The sequence below is a fragment of the Bicyclus anynana genome, chromosome 13 (genome assembly GCF_947172395.1).
Source record: "Bicyclus anynana chromosome 13, ilBicAnyn1.1, whole genome shotgun sequence".
NCBI lineage: Eukaryota > Metazoa > Arthropoda > Insecta > Lepidoptera > Nymphalidae > Bicyclus > Bicyclus anynana.
In genome coordinates, this window is record NC_069095.1 from 6248599 (window position 1) to 6274166 (window position 25568).

The 25568-nt window shown below is 36.7% G+C and overlaps 1 protein-coding gene across 6 annotated transcripts in view; it reads left to right on the forward strand.

Annotated features, from left to right (window-relative positions):
• Nucleotides 1–25568, forward strand: part of LOC112045798 (monocarboxylate transporter 10) — a 68631-nt gene that overhangs the window by 38171 nt on the left and 4892 nt on the right. For all 6 annotated transcript variants that reach the window (XM_024082170.2, XM_052885071.1, XM_024082158.2 and 3 more), the window contains 3 exons: nucleotides 15488–15661; nucleotides 23229–23388; nucleotides 24323–24630. In XM_024082170.2, the coding sequence (XP_023937938.2) occupies nucleotides 15488–15661; nucleotides 23229–23388; nucleotides 24323–24630 (642 nt within the window). The remainder of the gene's footprint in view (nucleotides 1–15487; nucleotides 15662–23228; nucleotides 23389–24322; nucleotides 24631–25568) is intronic.

Below are 25568 nucleotides of genomic sequence, written 5' to 3' on the forward strand. Positions count from 1 at the left end.
TTTGTGTATTCTTATAAAGTTTATCATAGAAATTGACGATTCGACAGAAAATGTTATCACTTCGTATAACAATACTGTTTTCGTAGGAATACTTACACAAAATACAAAGTCACCGTTGTTAGTATGAAAAAACCTAGCTTAGGATTGCTTATTTGCAATATGCAAAATAAGCAAAAAGGATAATAAAACTTGTTTGATTAAATGTATTGGACTAGTTTTATACAAATACTTTTATATTCAGATACAAGATTAAATAATACTCGTATTATACGAGCAAGACAAAAATATTATGTAAGTAGATACTTACTAGAAAATTCGACTTAGGTAAGTACCTATTTTGATATCTACCTATTTTAAAAACGTTAATTTTTAATCACTTATTACAGTGTTACTATCGAACTCGGTCAAGTTTTGCTTTGATTTATATACACTTACTTCTTCCCTACCCTACCCTACCCCTACGCTACCCCTACTTAACCCTGTCTTTGAAGTTGGATAAAACTGCACACGGTTTTATTTACGGAAAATTTTATTAAAATGGGTTAAGTAGTTTAGGAGTCCAAGGCACACAAACGACGTGACAAATAGTTTATACATGTAATGTATTACGTGTATAAAATTTTATAAACTATGTGTATTAAGTATATTAAGATTATTGTGGCTCTTTGAAAAAAATATGGGTCGTAGCGGACGCCAGCGACTTAGTCCGCATGAAAATCCTAAACCAAGACTATACAAACTATATAAACAATAGTATAAACTGTTCAATAACCTCATCTATCTTCCAGAGAAAAACCAATTCAAATCGGTTCAGCGGTACCAGATATTATCCCGGTCAGACTGACAAACATTAAAAAAACTTGATAGTTTATTTTAAAATATATAGACTCATAAATAGCAGTTGATCTTACAAAGTAAGCAAAACACGTGCTGTTTTAGAGAAGCAATCAATAACGTCTGCTCAAGCCGTTAGAGCATCATATTCATAACAGATTGCTTGCTCGAGCACGTCATAGCATGCACCTGGTGCAAGCTATGTGATACATGCCACATAAATCATGTGCCCAAAACTCAATTTATCCTTTCAGTTATCGGTTTAAGTAATATCCTTTTATATAGTAAACATATTTAGAGTATTTCATTGATTTAGATAATTGTACGAGTACGATTTTTTTTTTTTTTTTTATATTTTTTACAAGTTAGCCCTTGACTACTATCTCACCTGATGGTAAGTGATAATGCAGTCTAAGATGGAAGCGGGCTAACTTGTTAGGAGGAGGATGAAAATCCACACCCCTTTCGGTTTCTACACGGCGTCGTACCGGAACGCTAAATCGCTTGGCGGTACGTCTTTGCCGGTAGGGTGGTAACTAGCCACGGCCGAAGCCTCCCACCAGCCAGACCTGGACCGATTAAGAAAATCTCAATCTGCCCAGCCGGGGATCGAACCCAGGACCTCCAGTTTGTAAATCCACCGCGCATACCACTGCGCCACGGAGGTAATTGTACGAGATCCGGCATATGTAAGTAATATATACCCTTATCCTTATTTTTATATATACATATACATAACTGCTGTCAGCAGACTCAGCAGTCATCAAGCTATACCAAAATTTTCATAGAAAAATGTCTATAACTATTTACTTAGATATACTAGATAGATATTCAATACTAGTGAAGGCCCACGATTCAGTCTTTGTGTAATTTAGTTGTTTTCTGGATGTGTCTTTCTTTTCATCATATTCTTTGTGATCTATAATACTCGCAGGTTGTTTTTATCTTAGCTTAACAAGTACTCATAAAAAAAACTGTTGAGAAGTTTCTAAAATTAGCGCGAACAGGCAGAAGAGATTTTTAAAAAATTCCTTTTTTTTGTCGTCAATTCAATTTTGGATACAAAATAAGTCGGTTTATACTCTCATATCATAAACGTAGATATAGAAAACCTCTAAATAATAGTAACATAATTTAATTTTAAACTACAAACAAATATACTCGTAGATGGGACTGAACAGATAAACCTCTACATCATCCCGGAACTCCAACTGATACAGTAGTAAATAGTCCCGGGATGCTATTCGCACGACTTCGCTACAGAGATTATCTAAGTTCAACCCAGAAAAGCAGGCAACTTGAGATAAAGTCATGTCCAACTAGTGTTGCCAGGTGTCCGGATAAAGCCGGACATAGTTCTAAACCGTGTCCGGCCAAAATAAACGGCTGTCCGGCTTTTTTTGGGCTTTACATTTAGCATACGAGCGAACGACAAGTGTGTGTGGGAACAAAATTTACTGTAATAATCATAAATGCTTGATTTTATATAAATAAAATTTCATCATCGAAGGACGTCCACTGCTGGACATAGGCCTCTTGCATGGACTTCCAAACAAAATGGTCTCGAACCGCCAGCATCCAGCAGCTCCCTGCAACCCGCTTGATGTCTTCGGTCTAGTGGGGGGTCGACCAACATTGCGCTTTCCGATGCGGCTTTTCCAGCAGCTTGAGACCCCGACGTCCATCGGCTCTTCAAACTATGTGGCCTGCCCATTGCCACTTCAGCTTCGCGACTCGCTTAGCTATGTCAATGACTTTGGTTCGTCTGCGGATCTCCTCATTTCTGATTCGATCACGCAGAGATACTCCAAGCATAGTTCGCTCCATCGCCCGCTGAGTGACTTTGGCTTTCTAATAAGGCCCATAGTTTGCGATAGCCCTTCTTTGGATACAGCCAAAATTAAATTTAAGTACATAAAAATCCTCAATAATGTAGGCCACATTATTGAGGATTTTTATGTACTTAAATGATGATGATTTAAATTTTATGGTCCGGCCTTTTTACCCAAATGTCAGGCCAAACTGACTGGACTGTCCGGCTTTTAATTTCGGCGACCTGGCAACTCTATGTCCAACTTAATTCAAAAGTTGAAAATAACGTTAAACTTGTGATCGTAAAGTGCAGGGCATGTCACCACCATGTGGTTTAAGTTTCCGTTGTTTGTCTCCTCATATTACTGATATGAAGTCTGTTTATAGCAGATGCTTTATTTTATGGAGTTTGCGCTTGACCAGGCTCCATTACCCTTTTATTCGTGACAAGTTGACAACCGGATACTATCCGTGTACTTTGCGATAACACAAATATAAAATGACTTTTATTATTATCAGGGGTTGCACCTTCAACTTATCAGTTATGTGCATTTTAAGAAATTAAATACCACGTATCTCAAACGGTGAAGGAATAACACTGTGAGAAAACCTGCATACCTAAAAATTTTCATAATTCTCTACGCCAATCCGCATTGGGCCAGCGTTGTGGACAATTGGCCTAACCAACCAACAGTGAGTCGAAAATAGGGTATTAATGATGATTATCAGGAGTGTTTGTGAAACTAAAGGAATGTTAGCAAAGCAGAAACGTGTTTATAGCAGACGCTCAAAGCGGCCACATAGTTCCCGTTCCCGTGAGAATACTGGGATAAAACATAGTATATGATACTCGCAAATAATGTAGCTTTCTATTGGTAAACTATTTTTTAAAATCGGTTCGAGAGATTCACAGATTACCCCCTACTACGAGTACCTAACAAACTTTACCTCGATATAACTTTAGTATCGAAGTATAGATCATCTATCTGTAAGAGGTTGCTATGCAACAGTTTGTTAGTAAACGGGTTTATATGTCACTGAAAAAAATTATTGACTATGTACTTGATTTCCTATAGTTTACTCACACAAAGTTTGCGCTATCAACTTACTATTATATTTATAGGCAAACCAACGTTTTGAGGTAGATTAACGTATTTTGCGTGCGTAATAATGATTTCTGTTTCGTAGAAAATCCTTTTCAGGAATGAATTACTTTGGACTTGATTACAGTGCCATTAGAATCAAGGTTATGGTGATTTCATGGTACCATAATTGTGACATAATTGCCCAGTTGTTTTACTATTTATATTTGTTACTACCACTGCAATTATTTACGACTCTTACACCAAAAATAAAAGCTAAGGTGTAATTTTGAAAATTATCTTTATTAAGTATCTATCTATTTCCATTAATCTACTACTACAGTAACTGTACTGTAACTACAGTAACTCACTAACATCGTTGAGGTTACTAATGATAAGAAACACAGACCCATTAAAATCAATCTGACTTGGAAACCATTTCTCAGATCATTGTCTTAAATAAGATAGGCGGTATTTAAGGTGTACTATTATAGAATTATTATTTATCGTTCATATCTGATTTGTATCTTTAGTTGATGTGTTTAGCTATACGAAACGAATCATGAGGTCCTGATTTTATATTCACTTGGCATTTGATTTTCATAAATATAAGTTGAAAAATTAAGAATCTTCCTAAAAGGTTGATCCAAGGTCCGATTTATCTTTTCACCAACCGTACTAAAGGTGCCGAATAAAAACATCTCTGCTCGTATGTGACATTCGTCATGTCCCTTATAGACCGAGAGACTACGATAGCCACATATCTCATATTCACATACCTACCTCATTTTATTTATTGTAAGTTTCAGTTATCAGCCTGTGGTCTAATTACGGTAATTTTTAAAAATTTAATTAGAAGATTTTTTTAAAGAGAACTCTAAGTATCTCTTCCGACGGGTTGTCAGCTAAGGGTCTAGCGACGGGAGGAATTTATTTTTATGATATCCCGGAGAAAATATCAAAAAATTACGATTTATACTTGGACAATAGCCTAGTTGACACTTTTATAAAGGGTCTTAAATTGTTTATTATCGTTCTACTAGATTGAAAAATATATTTTATATTTTTTCGAGACATGTAAATAATACATGAAAATTTTAATTTTTAAATATTTTTTTGATAATACGATTTAAATATATTGATATCGATATATTTTGAATGTAATCAAGAAATTAATATTGTTTTAACTTGATATGAGCCAATTACCCTATTGAGAATCTAGAACCTTAAAACCTTCCAAAGCCATCACTGTCCAGACTTTATAATTGACTACTGTTCTTACCTACAGTAGGACCATAGACTGCCGAACATTCAGCCTTCTTAAAATGAGGTATTTCTGGCTCTACATGCTCTAGGTCTATAAACGTTTGGCTGTTTCAACACTATGACGCAGCGGAACCTTTTCAAACGTAGCTATCTCGAGACAAGCGGAGATATCTTCCCCTGCATTTGTTGCCGACTATAGAAGAAACTTCTCTTTATTTATAGCTTTATATTTCGTCTTTACTGTATCTCTTATAATAATAGTCATTACTTAAAAGAAAGTTTCTGTTGTAAGTTTAATGTGCTTGCTGAGTGTGTTGTGGTTTTGTAAAGAGTTGAACGAGTTATGTTTTATTGTAATATTTTTATTTTTATTTTTATGATGTTAAGTTACACTTGGAGGGATATTATAGGGACGCAAAAAAGATATAAAATATTGCGGTTAATTTAGGATTGTGATGTTAGTGTGTGGTGTGAGAGATATGAGTGTGGCGTAGTTCGTAGGGCGTGTGAACGTGCTTCAAACTTTTATGTTTATTTATAGAAGTTTGCCTTAGGATATAGTACTTAGCCGAGCTGTGATCTCTCTCTCTCTCTCTCTATAGTCGTTCCTTCATTACTGAAGATCGTGGTCCTGGTAAGATCCCAGCCTCCTGCGGGTCCACGCCTTCCATCGGCTTCTGTTGGTGGCCATCGCTGCTATAGTGTAGAACTTCGTCCCTTTATCCTCCTTCAGATGGTCAGCCCATCGTGTTGATGAGCGGCCCCTCGGTCGAGCCGTGATAGCCCAGTGGATATAACCTCTGCCTCCGATTCCGGCGAGATCACTTTTCAGTTGTGTGCATTTTAAGAAATTAAATATCACGTGTCTCAAACGGTGAAGGAAAAACATTGTGAGGAAACCTGCATACCTGAGAGAATATTCTTAATTCTCTGCGTATGTGAAGTTTGCCAATCCGCATTGGGCCAGCGTGGTGGACTATTGGCGTAATCTATTCTATAGATTAACAAAATTTGCTAGTGTACGGAATGTACCTACGTCACTTGTTCGATGTATTCCAGCAATGCCTTCTCCGTATGTCGATACCTAGGCCGTACACTTCATTCATATTTAAAAGGAACATTATCATTTAATTTTATATGGTGAACACGAAGCATCTGGCGACAGTACGAGAAACATACAGCAAAAACGCACTCGGCTCCCGTCTATCGAGATTCCAGACATATCAGCGTTGTGTCAGGGATGTAGAAAAAATTGTTCGAAAACAATTTATAGGTAGAATGAACTGATTTATTGGTTTTAGCTACACATAATATTGGGAATTATTTATGGTTGGAGTAGCTTCTTTAGCTTGGCAACTTCGTTCGTAATACTCCCGATAGCCCACGCAGGCCGGGGGGCGTGTAGCGATGAATGCACCCACCCTCGACTGATGCACCTCACTTCCCTGCACACACGATTTCACACCCGCGCAGTCTTTCCCCCTCGGCAATTGCTTTCTTGAACACGATTCTAAATAATCATTTAGGTAGGTACTTACCTAGCCAAAAATAAATAGAAAAAAAGTAGGTAAAGTACTTACATACAATATAAGTAGGGAAGTGTGCAAAAACGGTCGTAGGTCTAAAAATGTGATCAGAATCAATTCACTGAACTTCCCTAAGACCCTGACCTTGAAATCTCAGGATTACTTATAAACTAGGTTCACAGCACTTATTGAGGTTTATTCTTAACGAAATGCAAATGTAATTTTTCCGAGTAGAAGCTGCCAACATTTATTTGCCATCTGGCGCGAAATAACCAGATAATAAGGTATGCTTTTCATTAATTTACTTTTGTTTCGTCTCGCAAAAATTAGATGCATGACACGATGGCTGCACTCGATAAACAAGCTAGACAAAGCTACATTCATCAATCTGTGGACTGTGTAGCTAGATTAAACATTGTCTAGATTTATCCTTCAGATGTGTGTTTTGGTGATGCGTTGCTACTAAGGCTAGGTTCTCACTACTGACTTAAAAGCCTCAAACCTGCTCAGGTTCAGTCCAACAAAAATAAATTATAGCGTCTATATCCGACTGCAAGATGGTTAAGTTATGATGATGGTTAAGTATCTTGTATGTATGTATGTATGTAATATTCTGTATTACCCCATATCTTCCAAACCACTGAAGTTAGATTTGTCTTAATAACCCTAGTGTTCTTAGATAGTGAAGTTAAAAAAAATGAACACGACTATTGTGAGACGCTATAGACTCAGGGTAATTTTTTATTTAATATTGCGATATGAGTATCAAATTCAAGGCTTCAAAATGAGAGGATTTTAAAATTGTCATATTAAAAAACCTGCAATTAGAAAACGTTATAATATATTAATCGTTAAACAAGATACGCGAGAGGGATGACTATGTTCAAGCAGATTAGGCAATCGGGTTTTTTTTTTATTTATTTCTATCTAACATAGGCCTCTTGCATGGACGTTCGGTCTTGAGCCGCCAGCATCCAGCAGCTCCCTGCAACCCTTTTGCTTTCCTCGATCCACCTAGTGGAACGACGACCAACACTGCGCTTTCGACGGGGTCGCCAGTTCAGCACCTTGAGACATCAACGTCCTATGACGTATGTGGCCTGCCCATTGCCACTTCAGCATCGCGACTCTATGTCAGTGACTTTGGTTCTTCTGCGGATCTCCTCATATATGATTATATCACGCAGAGAAACTCGCTCCATCGCCCATAGCTATAGGTTAGTCATTACTGGCACTGACGCACTGTCCGAAGACTTTCGTCTTCACACTTCTAATGATTTAATTAGCGCTATTCAAAAGGACATTAAATGTTTCATTTAGAAAAGACAAACAAAGCAAATGGCCTATATTGCACAGCATACAAGGTATACTTCCTAAAAAATACTACCCTGTGTCCATAATGGCAGATATAACACCTCATGTGCCTGTCATGGGCAACAGCAATGCTTGACAGCATAAATAAGCATGACAATTTTCCAGATAACGTATGTCACAAAAACTCTACTAAGTACTACTGAATACTGAATACTCTGTTAGTACTCATGACTTTTTCACGTTTTTGTTTAATTCCTACAACGTTTAGGTAAAGAATGTATTATGAAGTTTTCCTGGAACGACGTTTGTTACTTATCGCATATGAGTACTCGTCTTTATAGTGTCGACGAACCTCCCAACTTTGGACCACTCAACTTATTCTAAACTTTTTCACTGTTTGTCAGACGTCCGATTTGACTCCATCACGAACTTGGCAATTGTACTTAAAACAATGGTCTAGAAAATCATGGTATGATTAGTACTTTGGATTCGCTACACAATATGGCATCTTTCAGTACTAAAAGTTTTGTACAAAAATACGCAGATCCATTCTACTTTTGGACTAGTCGCAGTAGTGAATTCACATTCATTTATTTAAGAACGGCTTAAATGACTGTTACTTTTGAAACACAAAGAAAGTCAGTTTTTAGTCTGTGACTCTACCATCGGTTCAGTAGACAGATTTTACTGAGAAGAGTCAACAAGAAACTCAAAAGTTATTCTTCTTTAAAATATTAATAAATAGTTTATGCCCCGCGGTTTTACCCGCGTAATTCCCGTTCCCATGAAAATACGGGGATAAAATATAGCCTAACACTCACAAATAACGTAGCTTTCTAGTGGTGAAAGAATTTTCATAATCGGTTTTACTGAACCGAAAATTCTTTTGCAATCATTATAAGCAATCTTTTAAATCTAGAGATTACCTACCCCCTACAACACAACAAATTTTACCTCTTTATAATATTAATTGATACTTAATATTTTTTCAAATTATTATTATTATTAATACATTTTTAACATACTTCTTGTGTGACGATGTAAGACGATTGCCTCCAAACATTCTTAACGTTAAGAAATTCATCAATCGTATCTCGATTTAATAAATTGTTTAAACTTTCACATTGGCAGGTCCGAAACTTGTTACACAGCGAATTACAAACACCCGTAGCAAATAAGTTCCCTTTTGGGAAATTTCGCCGCCTGCAAATAACATGATTATCCCATCGAATTCTAAACTTATACAATTATTATTATACTTAGTATTCGGTCTACTCTACAAACATATAGCTTTTAGTTAACTCTGAATAATACCTTATATTGTGTTGTTTCATGTTAATTCATGTATTTAATTAATTATAATAAAAACAGTTGTGTGAAAGCAAATACCTAGGCATACTTACCTAATTGTTGCTATGGTGCGGACCTGCGAAGACCAGAGCAGCTCATAAAATTATATCTAATTTTTCAAAGGTATTTGGAATATTTAGGTAGGTATATCCTTGTAAATAATAATAAAAATATAATAAAAATTTTGGTAAAATAAAATAATCTCTTTATAATAAATTATTTCTTTTGGTATTTTTCATCCGCTATTTTTAAAGAATATTTGCCATATCTTTTAATTAGGACCATTATTCCCCTTCCCCACCAACTAGACGGGAGAGACTGTACAGGATTGGCTATGAGTGGTTATCACCCCTTGGTGATGAGTCCGACCGCTCTTACCGTTGAGCTATTGAGGCTCAAAGTGAGTTAATATCATCGGTTTACCAACACTGCACTTTCAGCTGGACTTATCACTATTTTGATCTTTATTATTAACCTAATAAAATATACATCACATCATTTGATGCACCGGATGACATTTGTTACATAGAATCTCAATTTCGTGTCAACTATCATATGTCCAAATAAGCCTGTTGGTGCGGGGTTTCCAACGTCCATCGGCGCTTCGAACAATATACCCGCCCTTTGCCGCTAGCTTCGCGACTCGTTGAGCTGTCGGTGAATTTGGTTCTTCAGCAGACCTTGTCATTCCTTTTAGAATAGCGCAATACTATCAGAAGAGATCGCAGTTATTCGCTAACTTGCCATAGAATAAAATAAAGTTAGAAGGAGCATCGCTTCTCCGATAGCTTAGTTGGTTCATAAACATCCAAGCGCCCGTGTCTTTCGAGATATCGTACATCAGTAGAAATTGGCTCTTAGGTAGTAAAGTACACATTGTGCGATGCCTTATAAATAGCGAAATCGCTTATGAATTAAAGATGTACCTACTCGTACTTATTTGAAATAGGTTTTGAAAACTTGTGTCGTAGGTATGTTTTAAACTACAATACTTGACCTAAATAGGTAAATAATGTATACTAGTTTAGGCGATAATAAGTAGGTACATAAACATTTACCTACATACATAATTTACAAATCTCTTCTTTGTGTGCATTATATAAAGCGCAACTTGTATTAGTTATGTTTTTGGTACTGTGCTAAATCTAAGGAGAAACAAATTATATGGAGGACAAGTTGAAAAACATACTTATAGCCCGAACATAGAAATTTCTCCTTTTTGGAAGTCTGTTAAAAACTGTCCAGTTGACAAACTATTATGCAGGCTACATGCCTTCAATTTCGGTCTAATTAATCGAAATTTCAATCATAATCATAAAATAAAAACTGTACGTCTAAAACTGTACAGTTCTCAGTAATGCCTACAGACGAACGTTTTTACTGTACAGTTTAAGGCTCTAGATCTCTGGCCCGCAAATGGTGCAAGTAACACCATAAAAATCCCGCATAGAATAGAGCTAGGTAAAGGGTACAAGTGTATGAGTTAAGAATGATTTTACGTAAAGGAAAGTTAAACAATTTCAACAAAATATCATATCTATAAGGATATTCACTCAAGCGAACTTAAGACCCGTGTTTATTTCATCTTTTATATAGTAATACCCTTTAAATTTTATGTAAATGATGCACATAATTAGATTTCATGGCTACGTTTCTCGGCTTCAAGTTTATTGCATCAAATAAACTTGGCGGAGTCCATAAAACGGTAAAGTTCAAATTTTCACCATTCAAAGATATTCGTTTTAAACTTAAACTGTTTTACATGTACTTTTCAAATACTTAAATTCCAGTGCAAGTTTCACAAACCCTACAATTTCGTTCTCGCTCCGATTTAGCGATCGGGGGAGCATTTGCAAATATATTTGAAAAGACTCGCAACCAGCTACGGTCCGGGACCGTGGAATCTATTGAATACTTTTGCTTATTCTAACACTGGAGTATTTACACCACGAGTTTGCTTATAAAGCATACTATTTTATTTTCTTATTTATTACTTTTCTTAGAAGTGTAAAAGATAAAGATGTTAATAAAACGAAGACCCAGTATAATACTCAATAGATATTCGCAACCCGTTAGTAGGAATTTATAAATACAATTTAAATTAAAAAAAGAAAACTATTTAAAGAAGGGAACTATTTGCCTTGAATAAAATCATACATCCTTATCATGCATGTTATTTAAACACCACATGGCGACTATCCAGTAAAAATGATCTTACAAATCAGACCAAAATAATAATTTATGAATGTACATAGATTTCGTACTCAAAAAGTTAATTATCTTACGGATTTAGTCTTAAAAATATGTACCTATCTAAATAAAGACCATGTACCTAAGTACCAAAGGCACGGGCCTACCTATTGTTTAAGGGTCAGGATGCCATTTTAATTCTACGAGTATACTGAGTATTTTTCAATTAACATTTCTTATTCTTCTTATTCTTACATTTCTTATCTAGTACATACTCAACTGCAGTGGCGTGCACTTCATAGATGCAAAAATGCTTTGCCTACCCTGAGGACTCAATACAAACCTATGTTGAACCACAGAACAGTTAGTTGGACAAAGAATTTTTACTTAAAATGCATACCCTAGTTATAAACCTTATGCACGCCACTGCTCAACTGACTTTTTCCGATGGCTTGGATATATTTCTAGTCCTGGAATAGCCTGTAAGCAATTGCTTGTATTTTCTAGAGGGCCACCAGATCCGACCGAGAAACTCAAAAACAAGCACACGAAAGTTAAAGCTATTTAAAAATCTGCGCGTTTAATATTAATACATTTCTTTTAATTATTAAGTTGTATTTCTCTTAAGAATGGGCACACAGCAGAAGATTGCTATGGGCATCAAGTTACCTTACCGACACTGTATGTTTCGTTAACCAATTGTATGCTTATATATTCTTTGGAACGGTACTTCTTTTTGGATAAAAGGAACCCTATACGAGTGTCTACCTAATATTGTGAAATGTTGACGGCCTCCGTGGCGCAGTGGTATGCGCGGTGGATTTACAAAACGGAGGTCCTGGGTTCGATTCCCGGCTAGGCAGATTGAGATTTTCTTAATTTGTCCAGGTCTGGCTGGTGGGAGGCTTCGGCCGTGGCTAGTTACCACCCTACCGACAAAGACGTACCGCCAAGCGATTTAGCGTTCCGGTACGATGCTGTGTAGAAACCGAAAGGGGTGTGGATTTTCATCCTCCTCCTAACAAGTTAGCCCGCTTCTATCTTAAGACTGCATCATCACTTACCACAGGTGAGATTGTAGTCAAGGGCTAACTTGTAAAGAATAAAAAAAAAAAATAAAAAAAAATGTGAGCAAACTTGATGATCGGTTGAGAACTTAAGAAGAGAAAGAATAAGTAGATAACTATACTATACAATTCGCATTAACTATACTATATAATATCAGTTAGACCATCCATCTTCGGATCATAAGATCCTGAGGGTTATAGTGCAATTCATGAATAATTCTACAGATCGATTTCTATAAATTCATGTTGCTCTTCTATGGCAAGTATCATGAATTATATTCAACTGTAGCTATGAATCGCTCTGCCTCTGAAGATGGCCAATGAATGAGGCACTAAATAAATCCTACACCAACAGTCGTTATAGACGGAGAGCCAGCGACAGCCAGACCTTCGTCATTTTATAAAAGCTGAAAGTTTGTCAGCTCACGCTCCTACCATAGATAAGTACCGTAACCATGGAGTTTGAACCGTGGCTTTGAGAAATAGCAGGTTTCAAGGATCCAAACCCTCAACCACTAGTAAAGTATAATTTTTTTATCGGCATAATATGAGAAATATCCCCATTTGCCAGACACTTGGCTTCATGGCAACCCTTCGGTAGAGACCCTTGAAATTTCAATGATTTAATGTTTTTTCGAACGGTTGTAAAGCCGCGAAGCTATGTGACTTGCGACTGGGAATATAATTGATATATATGTCGAGGAAAACATGAAAAAATTACTCTTTTTACTTAGACGGTTGAGGGGTATTTACTTATAGTAGGAGCATGAGCTGACAAACTTTGAGCTTTTTAAAATGACAAAGGTCTGGCGTTCACAGGCTCTTAGACTATTATTTTAATTGCCATTTGGCATTTAGAAACTATAAGTAAGCTTGCTTGCGAAACAAACTATCAATAAATCTGTCTAATAGTACTTTAACAAACGTCCAGATTATCTTTTGATTCTTTATTTATTTTGCTTTCTCTACTAACTAGGTGCTATACGAAATGTATCAAACTTCAAGATTATTCATTTGATAGATAGAAAGATTAATTGCACAATTTGTGCCAACAGCTGTGTCTGGATTTATGTCTTGTATTTTAATTTTTATCCTTTGTTAAAGTTCTTATGTCTAGATTTCTTAGCTGCTTTGTGGTCATGACTAATATTTTCTTTCCTCTACCAAACGAAAAATCTAGTAAATAAGACAATAATAGTAATTACGATTAGAGTTAAAACTTTTCGATTTTTATGACCATTCATAAAACTGACAGACCATTGCTTCGGTCGCTTTCCAACCTAATGTCGAAAATGTAACTTCAACCGATTTTGGCGAACAGGCCGCCGCTTACCCATGCTACAGAGACACAGAACTTTTAACTGTAGGTACAGTATTAACTGTGCAGTTTCATCTGTCAGTTTTATCTGTGCAGTTTTGACTGTGCAGTTTTAATCGTGCAGTTTTAACTGTACAATTTTATCTAATAGAAAATTTCAATCATAATCAATTATTTATTTATTTGTTTACAAACTTACACTGACATTACAGGTTATCCCAATTCACTAGTGTAGCCATATACAATTTACAAGTAACAAAAACTAAAACAATAAAAAATCAAAAACTTATTTTACCTAGATACTATAACAAACAGCCTTTGTAAGTTCACTCAAAGTACAATGAAAAAAATCTATGTCAGCGACGATGTTGAGAGTGTGAAGTGCGCGCGTTAACGGAGCTTATTATTAGTAAAAACTTCACTGTATTTAACTGAACAATTCGAATGTTCAGTTAAAACTGCACATGCGTCTGTGCACGGGTTAGAACCCAGTTTCGTCATATATATGTCGTCGATAACTGCGATCTCACTACAAATAATTTCTCACTTTAATAAAAATCAGTATGCTAGTCGATTGAGTTTGCCGAAATTGTCACTAATAAAAATGAAATAAAATATGACAACATTTAGAGACTTTTCAACACCACACCTCATATCGTAAAAGTTTCTTTTCGTAAATATTTTAAGCAGAACTTTTGTACGACTTACTTAAAAACACAAAATCAAAATTTGTTTTCACAAGCTGTGCCCACGACAATTCGGACCAGCAAGATAAGTTTTACGAAAGTTACAATCTCATCTTAAAAATAATGTAACCGGATCATATTTTTGATAACGGAATATAAATGTTCAAAAGGAATGCACACAGATAATAAATGAAAGCAGCCATGCGCATATCCAGTCCTTTACATGGCGGACAAGATTCTTGCACGGGGATCTTTATGATTCTGGATAACAATAAAATATCAAGATCTTTTTGTGGCTGCAGTAACTTGTAAGCTAAGACGTGACATGCCAACGTACGTCATTTCACTCCATAATTAAAGAAATGTTTACGGTTAATAGCTGCTTGATTTCGCAGATGTTACGCGTTCAGTCATATTTAGCACACATTATACATATATTATGCATATATTATGCAATGCATTTTAATATTGTTCGAAAATTAGAAAGTTTTTACCCTGGGCAACCATTTACCTTTAAAAATAATTGTTATTGTAATGAAATACTTTCGAAGACTTGACTTAATGCCAATTGTGTAGCGCTGCTTTCTAACCCCATAATCAAAGGTCCCCATATCCGCCCTTGGCAGCAAAAATGTTGATGAAGGCCATATTCTTCATAATAAATTTCCTCAAAACAGTATACAGTGTAGACAGTTATCTGACTATAGTGTACTAGATATATTCTCTCTACGCACCATGGCTGTCTCCCACAGAGATTCGCTAAAATGACAAAGACTTTGTGTATTTCGTCTATTCCATTTTAACCATTTCTCTTTATATCCGGCTCGATGTTCTTGTAACTGTCTCTATATACGTAAGCTCTCAGCTCTTCTTTGCTATACGTAAGGAGGAAGGCCTGGTTGGTCATGTAGTGAGCCGTTAAAATAAGTTGTTGATGATATATTATTTTTAAAGCTACTGGTAATTATGTCTCTTAATATAATAACATGTACTTATAATAGTATCTCTTTTATTTTTCTTAATCATATGGTATCTTTTCCAGGCTGTCTCGGCGCGCTATCAGCGGGTGTGGCGCTTGCATTGTCTCCAGTGACAGTGGCGCTATGTGTACGCAAGTCCACTCGAGTGACAGCGGTGGTGGGGGGGCTGGTCGCGGCGCTCGGCTGCCTGTTCACCTCCTTCGCAACACAGTTCCACCAGCTCTTCTTCAGTTACGGTAAGTTCTCAGCAGTGTCTCCAGTGACAGTGGCGCTATGTGTGCGCTCGAGTGACGACGGTGTTTGGGGGGCTGATCGTGGCGCTCGGCTGAGAGATATGAGCGAATACGAGGTTTTACTACCGTTTTTATATATCACCCGGGCCATTATTACGAATCTTTTGACACCCCATTCATTAAAATCTGTTCAGTAGTTTAGGCGCTACGGTGGAACATACGCGCATACATACATACATATCCTGCAAAAACCATTATTCTTCATTTTGGCTTCGAAGTTGGCTAAAAAGCTTGCACCTTTACTAAAGTTCATATTTGATTTATGACTTGCAGTTTACTTTTCTATTACGATTAACAGTAAATTATTATTAGCACAAACTAGGCAATTCTGTTTTCCCTGAACCCGTGCAGTTTTAACTGTACAATTTCATCTAATCGTAATGTCAATCAATAGATAAACTGTACAGTTAAAACTGATACTACACACTGACGTTGTAACTGAACAGTTCGACTGTGCAGTTAAACCCGCAGGTCTGTAGCACAGATATTGTTTCCTTTTTTAGAAAAAAATAATACATTTTTAATATCAATAAAGGGCATAAGCTTTTTACTTACTTACTACTTATCTTACGAGAACTTACTTAACTTAAGTCTTCCAAAATTTAAGGCCTATGCGCACCACATTTTTTAAACGCGTGCGTATAGTCGCTAAAAACGACAACAAGCTGCTCTGTAGGATAAAAACGGCGCGTTTAAAAAACGTGGTGTGCACAGGCCCTAAGATCGTTTATCTATTAGACATTCACAGTAAAGCTGAAGCCCTCGAGATGCCACTTCCGACAGCTCAATTTATTTTATTTACATTTCCGACACCGTATAAAGAACATCAAAGAGTACCGTAATTGGTACTCAGTGAGTAAATGAACGGAATTCAATAAGCCGCACGTACGAAAATAAATAACTTATCGAAACTGCCACATCTCGAAAGGTTTTATCATCTCCAGCTTCTGAATTAACCAAAGTCAACGTACGTCGCGATCAATTTTAATTAACAAAATTAACAACTTGAAAATTTCCACTTAACGAAATGTGAAAACGTGAATTGATTACTGATGAATTACTGATTTTATCGTCAGCGTTGATGTCGTGTTTAATTTTAAGGTGATTAATAAACAAAAATTAAACTTTCTTTTTTTTTTGAGATGTAAGTACCTAATAGTCACTTGACAGTCGTGACAGAATTCGTCCGGCGATAAAAGTGGTCGATTTACAAGTCAGGGGTCCTGGGATCGAACCCCTGGGCCGATTGAGGTTTTCTTAATTGATTCAGGTCTGGCAAGTGGGAGGCTTCGGCCATAGCCGGTACAATGTGCTGTAGAAACCAAAAGGGGTGTGGTCTCACCCTACTTCTAACAAGTTAGCCTGCTCCAGCTTAAGCAATCATAATAGACAACTTTTAAATCTAAACACATCAATGCCGTTTGGCAACATTAAATAAGTATGTTAATTGTCAATAGTATTTCTCCGTAAGATCTCTGACACAAAAAGACTTCTACTAAACTAAAACTAAAGAAGTTTACTAAAACATTATTATTATTATTAAAAAAATTTACTTAAGTACGTACCATAAATTGTTCAGTTTTATTCTATCTATACTTATAATAAATCTGTAGAGAGGTCAATTCTGTACATGCAATATATTTCCAAAATAACTATCAGGGGGTGATTAGTGGTCGATACTGATGCCAAAAATGCAATCAGTAAAATTTTTGTCTGTCTGTCTGTCTGTCTGTCTGTCTGTCTGTCTGTCTGTCTGTCTGTATGTTCTTTATAGAAGCAAAATCTACTTGACGGATTTTAACAAAACTTGGTACAATTATTCTTCATACTCCTGGGCAGGTTATAGTATACTTTTCATCACGCTACGATTAATAGGAGCAAAGCAGTGAAGAGAAATGTTGGGAAAACGGGAGCAGTTACTCCATTTTTTAAGCTTCCGTCGCCGTCGCATGGTCCCTACCATAGGGGTAGTAGGATAGGGGTAGGATAGGGGAAGGAAAGGGGTAGGGTAGGGGTAGGCGTAGTAGTAGGGTTTCACGAAGATGAAGTCGCGGGCGTCCGCTAGTCTATAATAAAACTGAACAATTTACAGTCAACATAGCTAGCTGGTTAGAGAGAATGCAACCTCACACGATCTGATTCGAATTCTAACGCCGTCGAATAGCATCCCAACAAAAATAACGCTGTTCGTTGCATAAATGCACGCGCGAAGCCATCTTCAAGGATAACGCCACAGAGATCAGCAGAAATTGTATTAGCATTTAAATTGAATTTGTACAGTTTGAACTGAATACAGTTTGACCGACTCTGACTCCCTAACAAGACGTCGCTAATCTATAACAAAGTGCCTCAAATGACGAAGTAGTTAGGCCTTATTTGAATATTCAAGCAGCAGATTGGAGTAACAAACATAAACTAATTACTAAGATATTAGCAGATGACCAGCTGGCCTATTTACTATTTTGGTATTTATTATCAACCTATTAAATAAACATGTATTCAATAGACAAAATGTCATCTACATATTGTATGATATCCACCAATAAGCACCATAGGACATTTGTTACATAGAATCTAAATTTCGTATTTATCAACTAACATACGTCAAAGATAATGAGTTAGCCCGCAGTATTTAATAACCATACAAATGATTATGTATAGTTTTCACTTTCGACAGTCAACGGTCTAAAGGTCGGACTAAAATCCATTTCTTCTAGATGACAAATATAATGAACTAGCGGACGCCCGCGACTTTGTCCGCGTGAAAGTCGTTGTAAACTTTCAACTAACTATCCCCCCCCCCTAGGAACCGCTATCCTACCCTATCCCAACCCTACCCCTACTCTACCCCTGCCCTACCCTACCCTACCCCTGCCCTACCTCTACCCTACACTACCCCTGCCCTACCCCTACCCTACCCTACCATACCCCTACCCTACTCATTAAGGCTGCACTTCTTTATTTATTCCTGCCACCGCAAGTAGCGTCGAGCGCGGCAACCGTTACACAAAAATAATCCTTAAAGCATGAATTAGTATTCACGCGCGATGGCTTAGCGTATTTCATATATAACTTTTGTGTTTCTTTACCGATTTTTATGATTCTTTTTTTATTGAATAGGTAATAATATTAACTTTCTTATTTGGGATGAGTGATGAGTGTTATAAACATAGGAGTAGACAAATATAATTAGAAAGCTCCGAACTGCTAAGCTATCGGGAGTTACACGTGTTATTGTGAGTCAACTATAAAAGATAGACATATATATGCTGTTGTGTTTTTATAGATAATTTTAAGAAGAACATTTCCGTCATACATGATTTCTATGTAGCTTTAACCATTAAGGCTGTACACGCGACGGAAGCTTAAAAAATAGAGTAACTTCTCCCGTTTTCTCAACATTTCTCTTCACTGCTCTGCTCTTATTGATCGTAGCGTAATGAAAAGTATACTATAACCTGCCCAGGAGTATGTTGAATAATTGTACCAAGTTTCGTTAAAATCCGTCCAGTAGTTTTTGTTTCTATAAAGAACATACAGACAGACAGACAGACAGACAGACAGACAAAAATTTTACTGATTGCATTTTTGGCATCAGTATCGATCACTAATCACCCCCAGATAGTTATTTTGGAAATATATTTCATGTACAGAATTGACCTCTCTACAGATTTATTATAAGTATAGATAATAGGAATGATTTATTATGAAAACTCTTACATTTCGCGGCACTGTCAGGGCTATATAATATTTTCTTTTTATAGTATTATTTTTTGTTCTTTATTATAAGTCATATACACTAAGGCCACGGTCTCAGTTAACTTAGACCCTGTTATTTCGCCGATAGCATGTAAATTTCTGGGAAAGTTTCCCAGAAATTTACATGCTCATATTATGGCTTGTACATATGTTTTCTGTGTTATGGGTAAAGTTAGTACCTACTAAGTAGATAAGTAGTACTAAACACACCTGTTCATACACATCTCAGCATTCAAAATGGATTGTTCAAATCTAAAAATCATTTTGAAATGGCGATTTTCCACAAATGTTTCAAGGCGTCTATTTAATGCAGCATTAGAATCCTAGTCTAAACTTCTATTCAAGAATTGGCCGATAAACTGGCGCTTGCATATAAATCCAACCATCAATTGGCACATTCCGAGAAGTTGTTGTAAAATAAACAAGTCTCGAATTTCCAATGCATCTTTGTCAAAGCGAATTCGGTTTGCCAAATAGACATTCTCGAAGTCTCTCTGGATTACATGTAAGAGCCAAGTTGAATATAAATAAAGGACCTCTTTAAAATTCTGAATCGTAAAAAAGCCGCAAACGTAAAGTTGAACACAGAGAATGAATATTTTATTTTAAACAAAACATAAAATAAGATTTGTAATTCTATCTTCCATCCCGGACTGTTGTCTGCAGATAAATTCGGAGTAGCGAACATTAACTATGTTTGCTTTACTAGGCGAATGCATTTGCAAGCGGAAACATTACCCAGTGCTAGATACTATAACTGGTTGGTATTTGCCACAATATTACTCGAATGTTATGTAGATACGTTGATATTCCTTGTCCGTATAACTAAGTATAAGTATATGGACGATGAAAATCGACGCATTATCGACTCTTACGATTGCAATAAAAGTTTATGAATAAATCGAAGGGATCAATTTAATATTTCCTGCAATAAAAATAACAACTACTACTACCATTCTTTATTGAGGGATGATTTAATTGTTTGGTGATATAAAGTATAATTGGTATAAAGAATAAAGTGAATTGCAACCTGCTGACATTGTTTCCATAACAATGTTTCCAAATTCATTGACTTGATTAGTACCTACTCGTTTTTGATACATAGCTAGATACCTACTTATTTAATTTAATATGATTAACAGTTTAATGTTTAAGTATTTCGAAATGTGAAAATTTTATATTCTAAAAGGGAATTCAAAAAAACCGACTGATGAATTTTTTCTTATAAAAAACTGTCCCTATATAATAAATTATCCATTACCTATATACAATTTGTTTTCGATGTCGATTACCTATTATTATTTGTCCAAATTAGTGATTAGAAACTTGATTTAGAAAACTTATACAATACGCACCAGCTCGCCTATTTCCTATTTTGGTCTTTATTTTCAACCTACTGAAGTTGACAACATAATGTCATCTACATAGTATATGATATCCACCGTAAGAACCGGATGACATTTGTAATTTGTATCATAGTATGTAGATGACATTTTGTCAATTGATTTATTTTTTATTTTGGTGGGTTGATAATAAAGTCAAAAATAGGAAATAGGCCAGCAGGTAAATACCTTGCCAGTTGCCATTATGACAAAGCTCAACTTGTTTCTAAAACACATGCAAGTCAAAATGAACTTCCAACTGTGCGCATATACAGTACCAGGTCGTATATTGTTTCCAATTACAATCTAGTGCAAGCTGTAAATGTATGAGATCATAAATATGCCGATACAGAATTCACGAGTGCAATGGAAGTAGTAAAATTCGAGCGGCCGACAGGACGTGAGAGAGCAAACCGTCCAGGATATCGCTGCTTATAGACCGGGGAGTGTTAGACGGATAACAAATGACATCCATTTTGAATCGTTGTCTCCAGTTACATCGCCAGTTCAGTTCACCCAATCAAAAAAGCTCGGCGCGGCCTTAAAGATTATGCCACAAACTTATCTGACTTGATGAGGGGTATCACTGTTGTCAAGCTTTTATTATAATGTTCTGCAAAATGATATTTGGGTCATCTACTCCAGATGAGATCGGGCAGGGGTAAGGGCCTTAATGCATATGGGTTCTCCGCCGCGACATTAGTTCCAGTTTTGGCCATGCCGGGTCAGAAAAGTTTGTGGACTATACCTTACCTTAAGGTAAGGTAAGGTATAGAGAGAGAAGAGTTTGTTTGTTTGATTGAATGCGCTAATCTCAAGAACTACGGGTCTGATTTGAGCTATATATTATCCCCGTATTCCTACGGGAACGGGAACCACGCGGGTGAAACCGCGCGGCGTCAGCTAGTCACTAATAAATAACAGATGAGTATTAATTTCATTTCATTTCTAATTCCGGATCTTAGACCATTATGTTTATATAGGTTTATATACACTTTTAATCAAGCTAAGCGGTCATAACAAAAGCATACAAAATTCTCAGTCGGGGATAGTTTTCTCTATGTCTGTAAAACTGATCTCTATTGATACCCGTAGAGATAAAATCCAAGTTAAACGTTCAAAGACTGTTTGGAATCCTATAATTTGATCACGTCTGTCCGATCGTCGGCACCCTTAATTTGTGCCATTCACAGCCAATCGTAATGCTGTTCTTATTACAATTGAAAAGAAAACCTTTCCATTGGCTATTGTTTAACGTACCTAGAAAAGTTTTGCTGCCTCTTTAGCCCAGTGGTTAGGCTTGGGTTCGAATCCTGGTTAAGGCTATGAGACACTGAGTTTTTCTGTCTTCTAAGGAATTTACAGTAAAATTCCCAGCTAAGAGTTGGTCGGTGGTGACACATCAGTGCCACCGGCGTTAAGCTGTTTTTATCACTTATCTGGTCATTAATGAATTAACCATTACTCCAATAAATCCGCCAATCGTATTGAAGCAGCGTGTTCGGTCTAAGCTCTAACATCTGTCCTTGAAAGAGGTACCTATATCTACAGGTTGTGTAGAGATAGATTAGAGATTAAAATATGCTCATGACACATTTTTGTGTCTTATTGTACCTATCGTTAAACCGCCATGCTTTGCTGGTCCGATAACAATTAAAAAAAAAACTAAAATAGGCTTTCGTCGAAAATAATATTATGGCCTATGCGAATCTGCGAATGCGAATATTAATCTTCGACAATAAATTCCCAGAAAAAAATCTTAGTCCAGAGTGGGAATTAGGTGGTGTTATACACTCTTAGTTAGCCCAGTGGATATGACCTTTGCCTCCGATTATGGAGGATGTGGGTTCGAATCCGGTCCGGGGCATGCACCTCCAACTTTTCAGTTGTGTGCATTTTAAGAAATTAAAATATCACGTGTCTCAAACGGTGAAGGAAAAAATCGTGAGGAAAGCTGAATACCAGAGAATTTTCTTAATTCTCTGCGTGTGTGAAGTCTGCCAATCCGCATTGGGCCAGCGTGGTGGACTATTGGCCTAACCCCTCTTATTCTGAGAGGAGACTCGAGCTCAGCAGTGAGCCAAATATGAGTTGATAGTGATGATACACTCTTGATTCGAGAAGCACGTTAAACTCGCGATATTTAGGATAATTACTAATTTGATAGTGACTGTTATAAAGCTATTTTATATTAATCATCATCAAACATTATCACCTTAAACCTGTCACGCCGACTAGCATTGTGTTCCAATAGTCGGCGCGGCATCAAATCTTTCCTGTATGGAGAGAGGCCTGGCTCTATAGTAAGTCAATAAAATAGGCATGATAAAGAGTTTCTTCTGATTAACACATTTCTCATTATCTTTCAGGGACGGTGGTAGGTGTGGGGGTGGGTTTGACGCGAGACTGCTCCACTCTGATGGTGGCGCAATACTTCAAGCGGCGCCGCGAGCTGGTGGAGATCTTCATCGTGAGCGGCAGCGGGCTGGGCATCGCCGTCATGTCTACCTTCATCAAAGCTGCGATCAGGTAGTATTAAATAGTACCTAGTATTCAATCTTACGCCGGCCACAGACTGTCAAGTACCTTTAGAGCGCTATCTGCAGCGCGTGTGATTTTTATTTTATCAATGTAGGCCGGCGTAAAGCGACCAGAATGAAAAAAACACACTGATATTATAAAGGCGAAAGTTTGTGGATATATTTATTCCTCCTTTACGCTGCGGCTACTGAACCGTTTTGGCTGCAATTTGGAATGGCACATACTATGCTACTTTTCTGAAAAAATAAAACATACCTATAAGTATATAGGTACACCGAGTTCGCCGATAACTACTGGAAGTAAGTAGAACTATTTATGATAGGGCTCGTCCTAAGAAGTATCTACTACCACCACGCTTGTTTTTGCTTCCAAGCAAAATCTGATATGAAGGTCATTATTTAAATGAAATAGGCCAGCAAGTATGTACGAAGTGTTGCTCTGTTATAGGCGATTGCTTTCATTTAACATCTAGTGGGGTATCAATTATCATAATCGGTAGGTAGGTACACACATAATATTATTACCGCATTCAGTAGGTAATTCTTTAGGTACACACATCGCTGCCAAACATTTTCTTAACTAATCATCACTATCAACCCATATTCGACTCACTGTTGAGCAAGATCTGCAATCAGAATGGGAGGAGATAGGCTAATAGGTCCACTACGCTGGCCCAATGCGGATTGGCAGACTTCACACACGCAGAGAATTAAGAAAATTCTCTGGTATGTAGATTTCCTCACGATATTTTTCCTTCATCGTATGAAACACGTGAATATTTAATTTCTTAAAATTAACTGAAAAGAAGGAGGAGCATGCCCCGGACGGACCGGATTTTAACCACATCCTCCGATTCGAAGGCAGAGGTCATATCCACTGGGATATCTCGGCTCTCCACTAATTGCATCATTTAAATTTTCAGAGCAATCGGTTGGCGATTAGGATTACAGGCAGTGACCGGAGTAGTTTTCCTCACTTTCATACTAGGCATGTTTTACCGCTCTGCCTCCTTATACCATCCACAAAGACGAGCCATCCTACACCTTAAGAACCAGAACAAAATCAAGCGGAAAATGAAAGACAGAAACAAATCCGACGACAGGCAACCTTTCTTCGACTTTTCCACTCTGAGATCGAAGACTGTGAGAATCCTGCTCATGTCTACCGGCATATCGGCATTTGGGATCAACACGCCGATATTTTACTTGGCTTATCACGCCGAGGAGGAAGGTAAGTCATCTTTTTAACCTTCACATAAGCAGATAGTTATCAGATTGTTTTATTGGTAAAAAGGAGAAATAAAGATACAAAAATACCTCACGTCATAACATGAAACGTTAGGTATGAAACGCAATACCTACTACTATTGAAACTAATGTCAGCCACTGACGATCAAGTAATCTTACATTCACATGCCTGCAGCGCTAACGGCTTGACAACCGATAAAATTAATCGTGTGTTGATCTCTATGTGCATGACATCATGTCGATCGCGACCAACACATAATTAGTTTTATCGGACGTCAAGCCGTTAGCGCTGCAGGCACGTGAGATAACTTGATCGTCAGTGGCTGACACAAAGAAGAAAAAAAGCTTTTATGTTGGAGATGTAGGTACCTACCTACCTACATACGTAATTAATAATTACGAGTAAAATAATTTCGTTATTAACTCAACGTCGTTAGCATATATACAGGAAGAAAATTTTTTTAGTGCGGATATTTTTATATTTTGTACATAAACAAAATTTAATGATCACGTATTTTTTCTTTTTTTTTTTAACTCAAAAATAACAAAATTATCGTTAGCTAAAGTTATTTACTTTTGAACAGAATTTTAGGGTCACCCTATTGTGCGTTTATTTTATTTTTGTTTGATACCTAAAGGACGTCACCAGATCACTTTTAAGCTGAATATATCTTGTTTAGTAATAATATGTACATTATTTTGTTATTTTAGAGACATAAATTAAAAAAAAAATTACATAAAATGTATCGAACTGTTTGTAGATTTATATTCTATTAATGATACAGAACCACGAAAAAAAATATCCGCACTAAAGACCGAATCACCCTGTATTGTTTAACCAATATTTCCCATTTCTTTAAAATATGACCAATAACTATAGCCTTTCGCCTTCAATTTGTAAAAGAATTATGAGTACCTCGT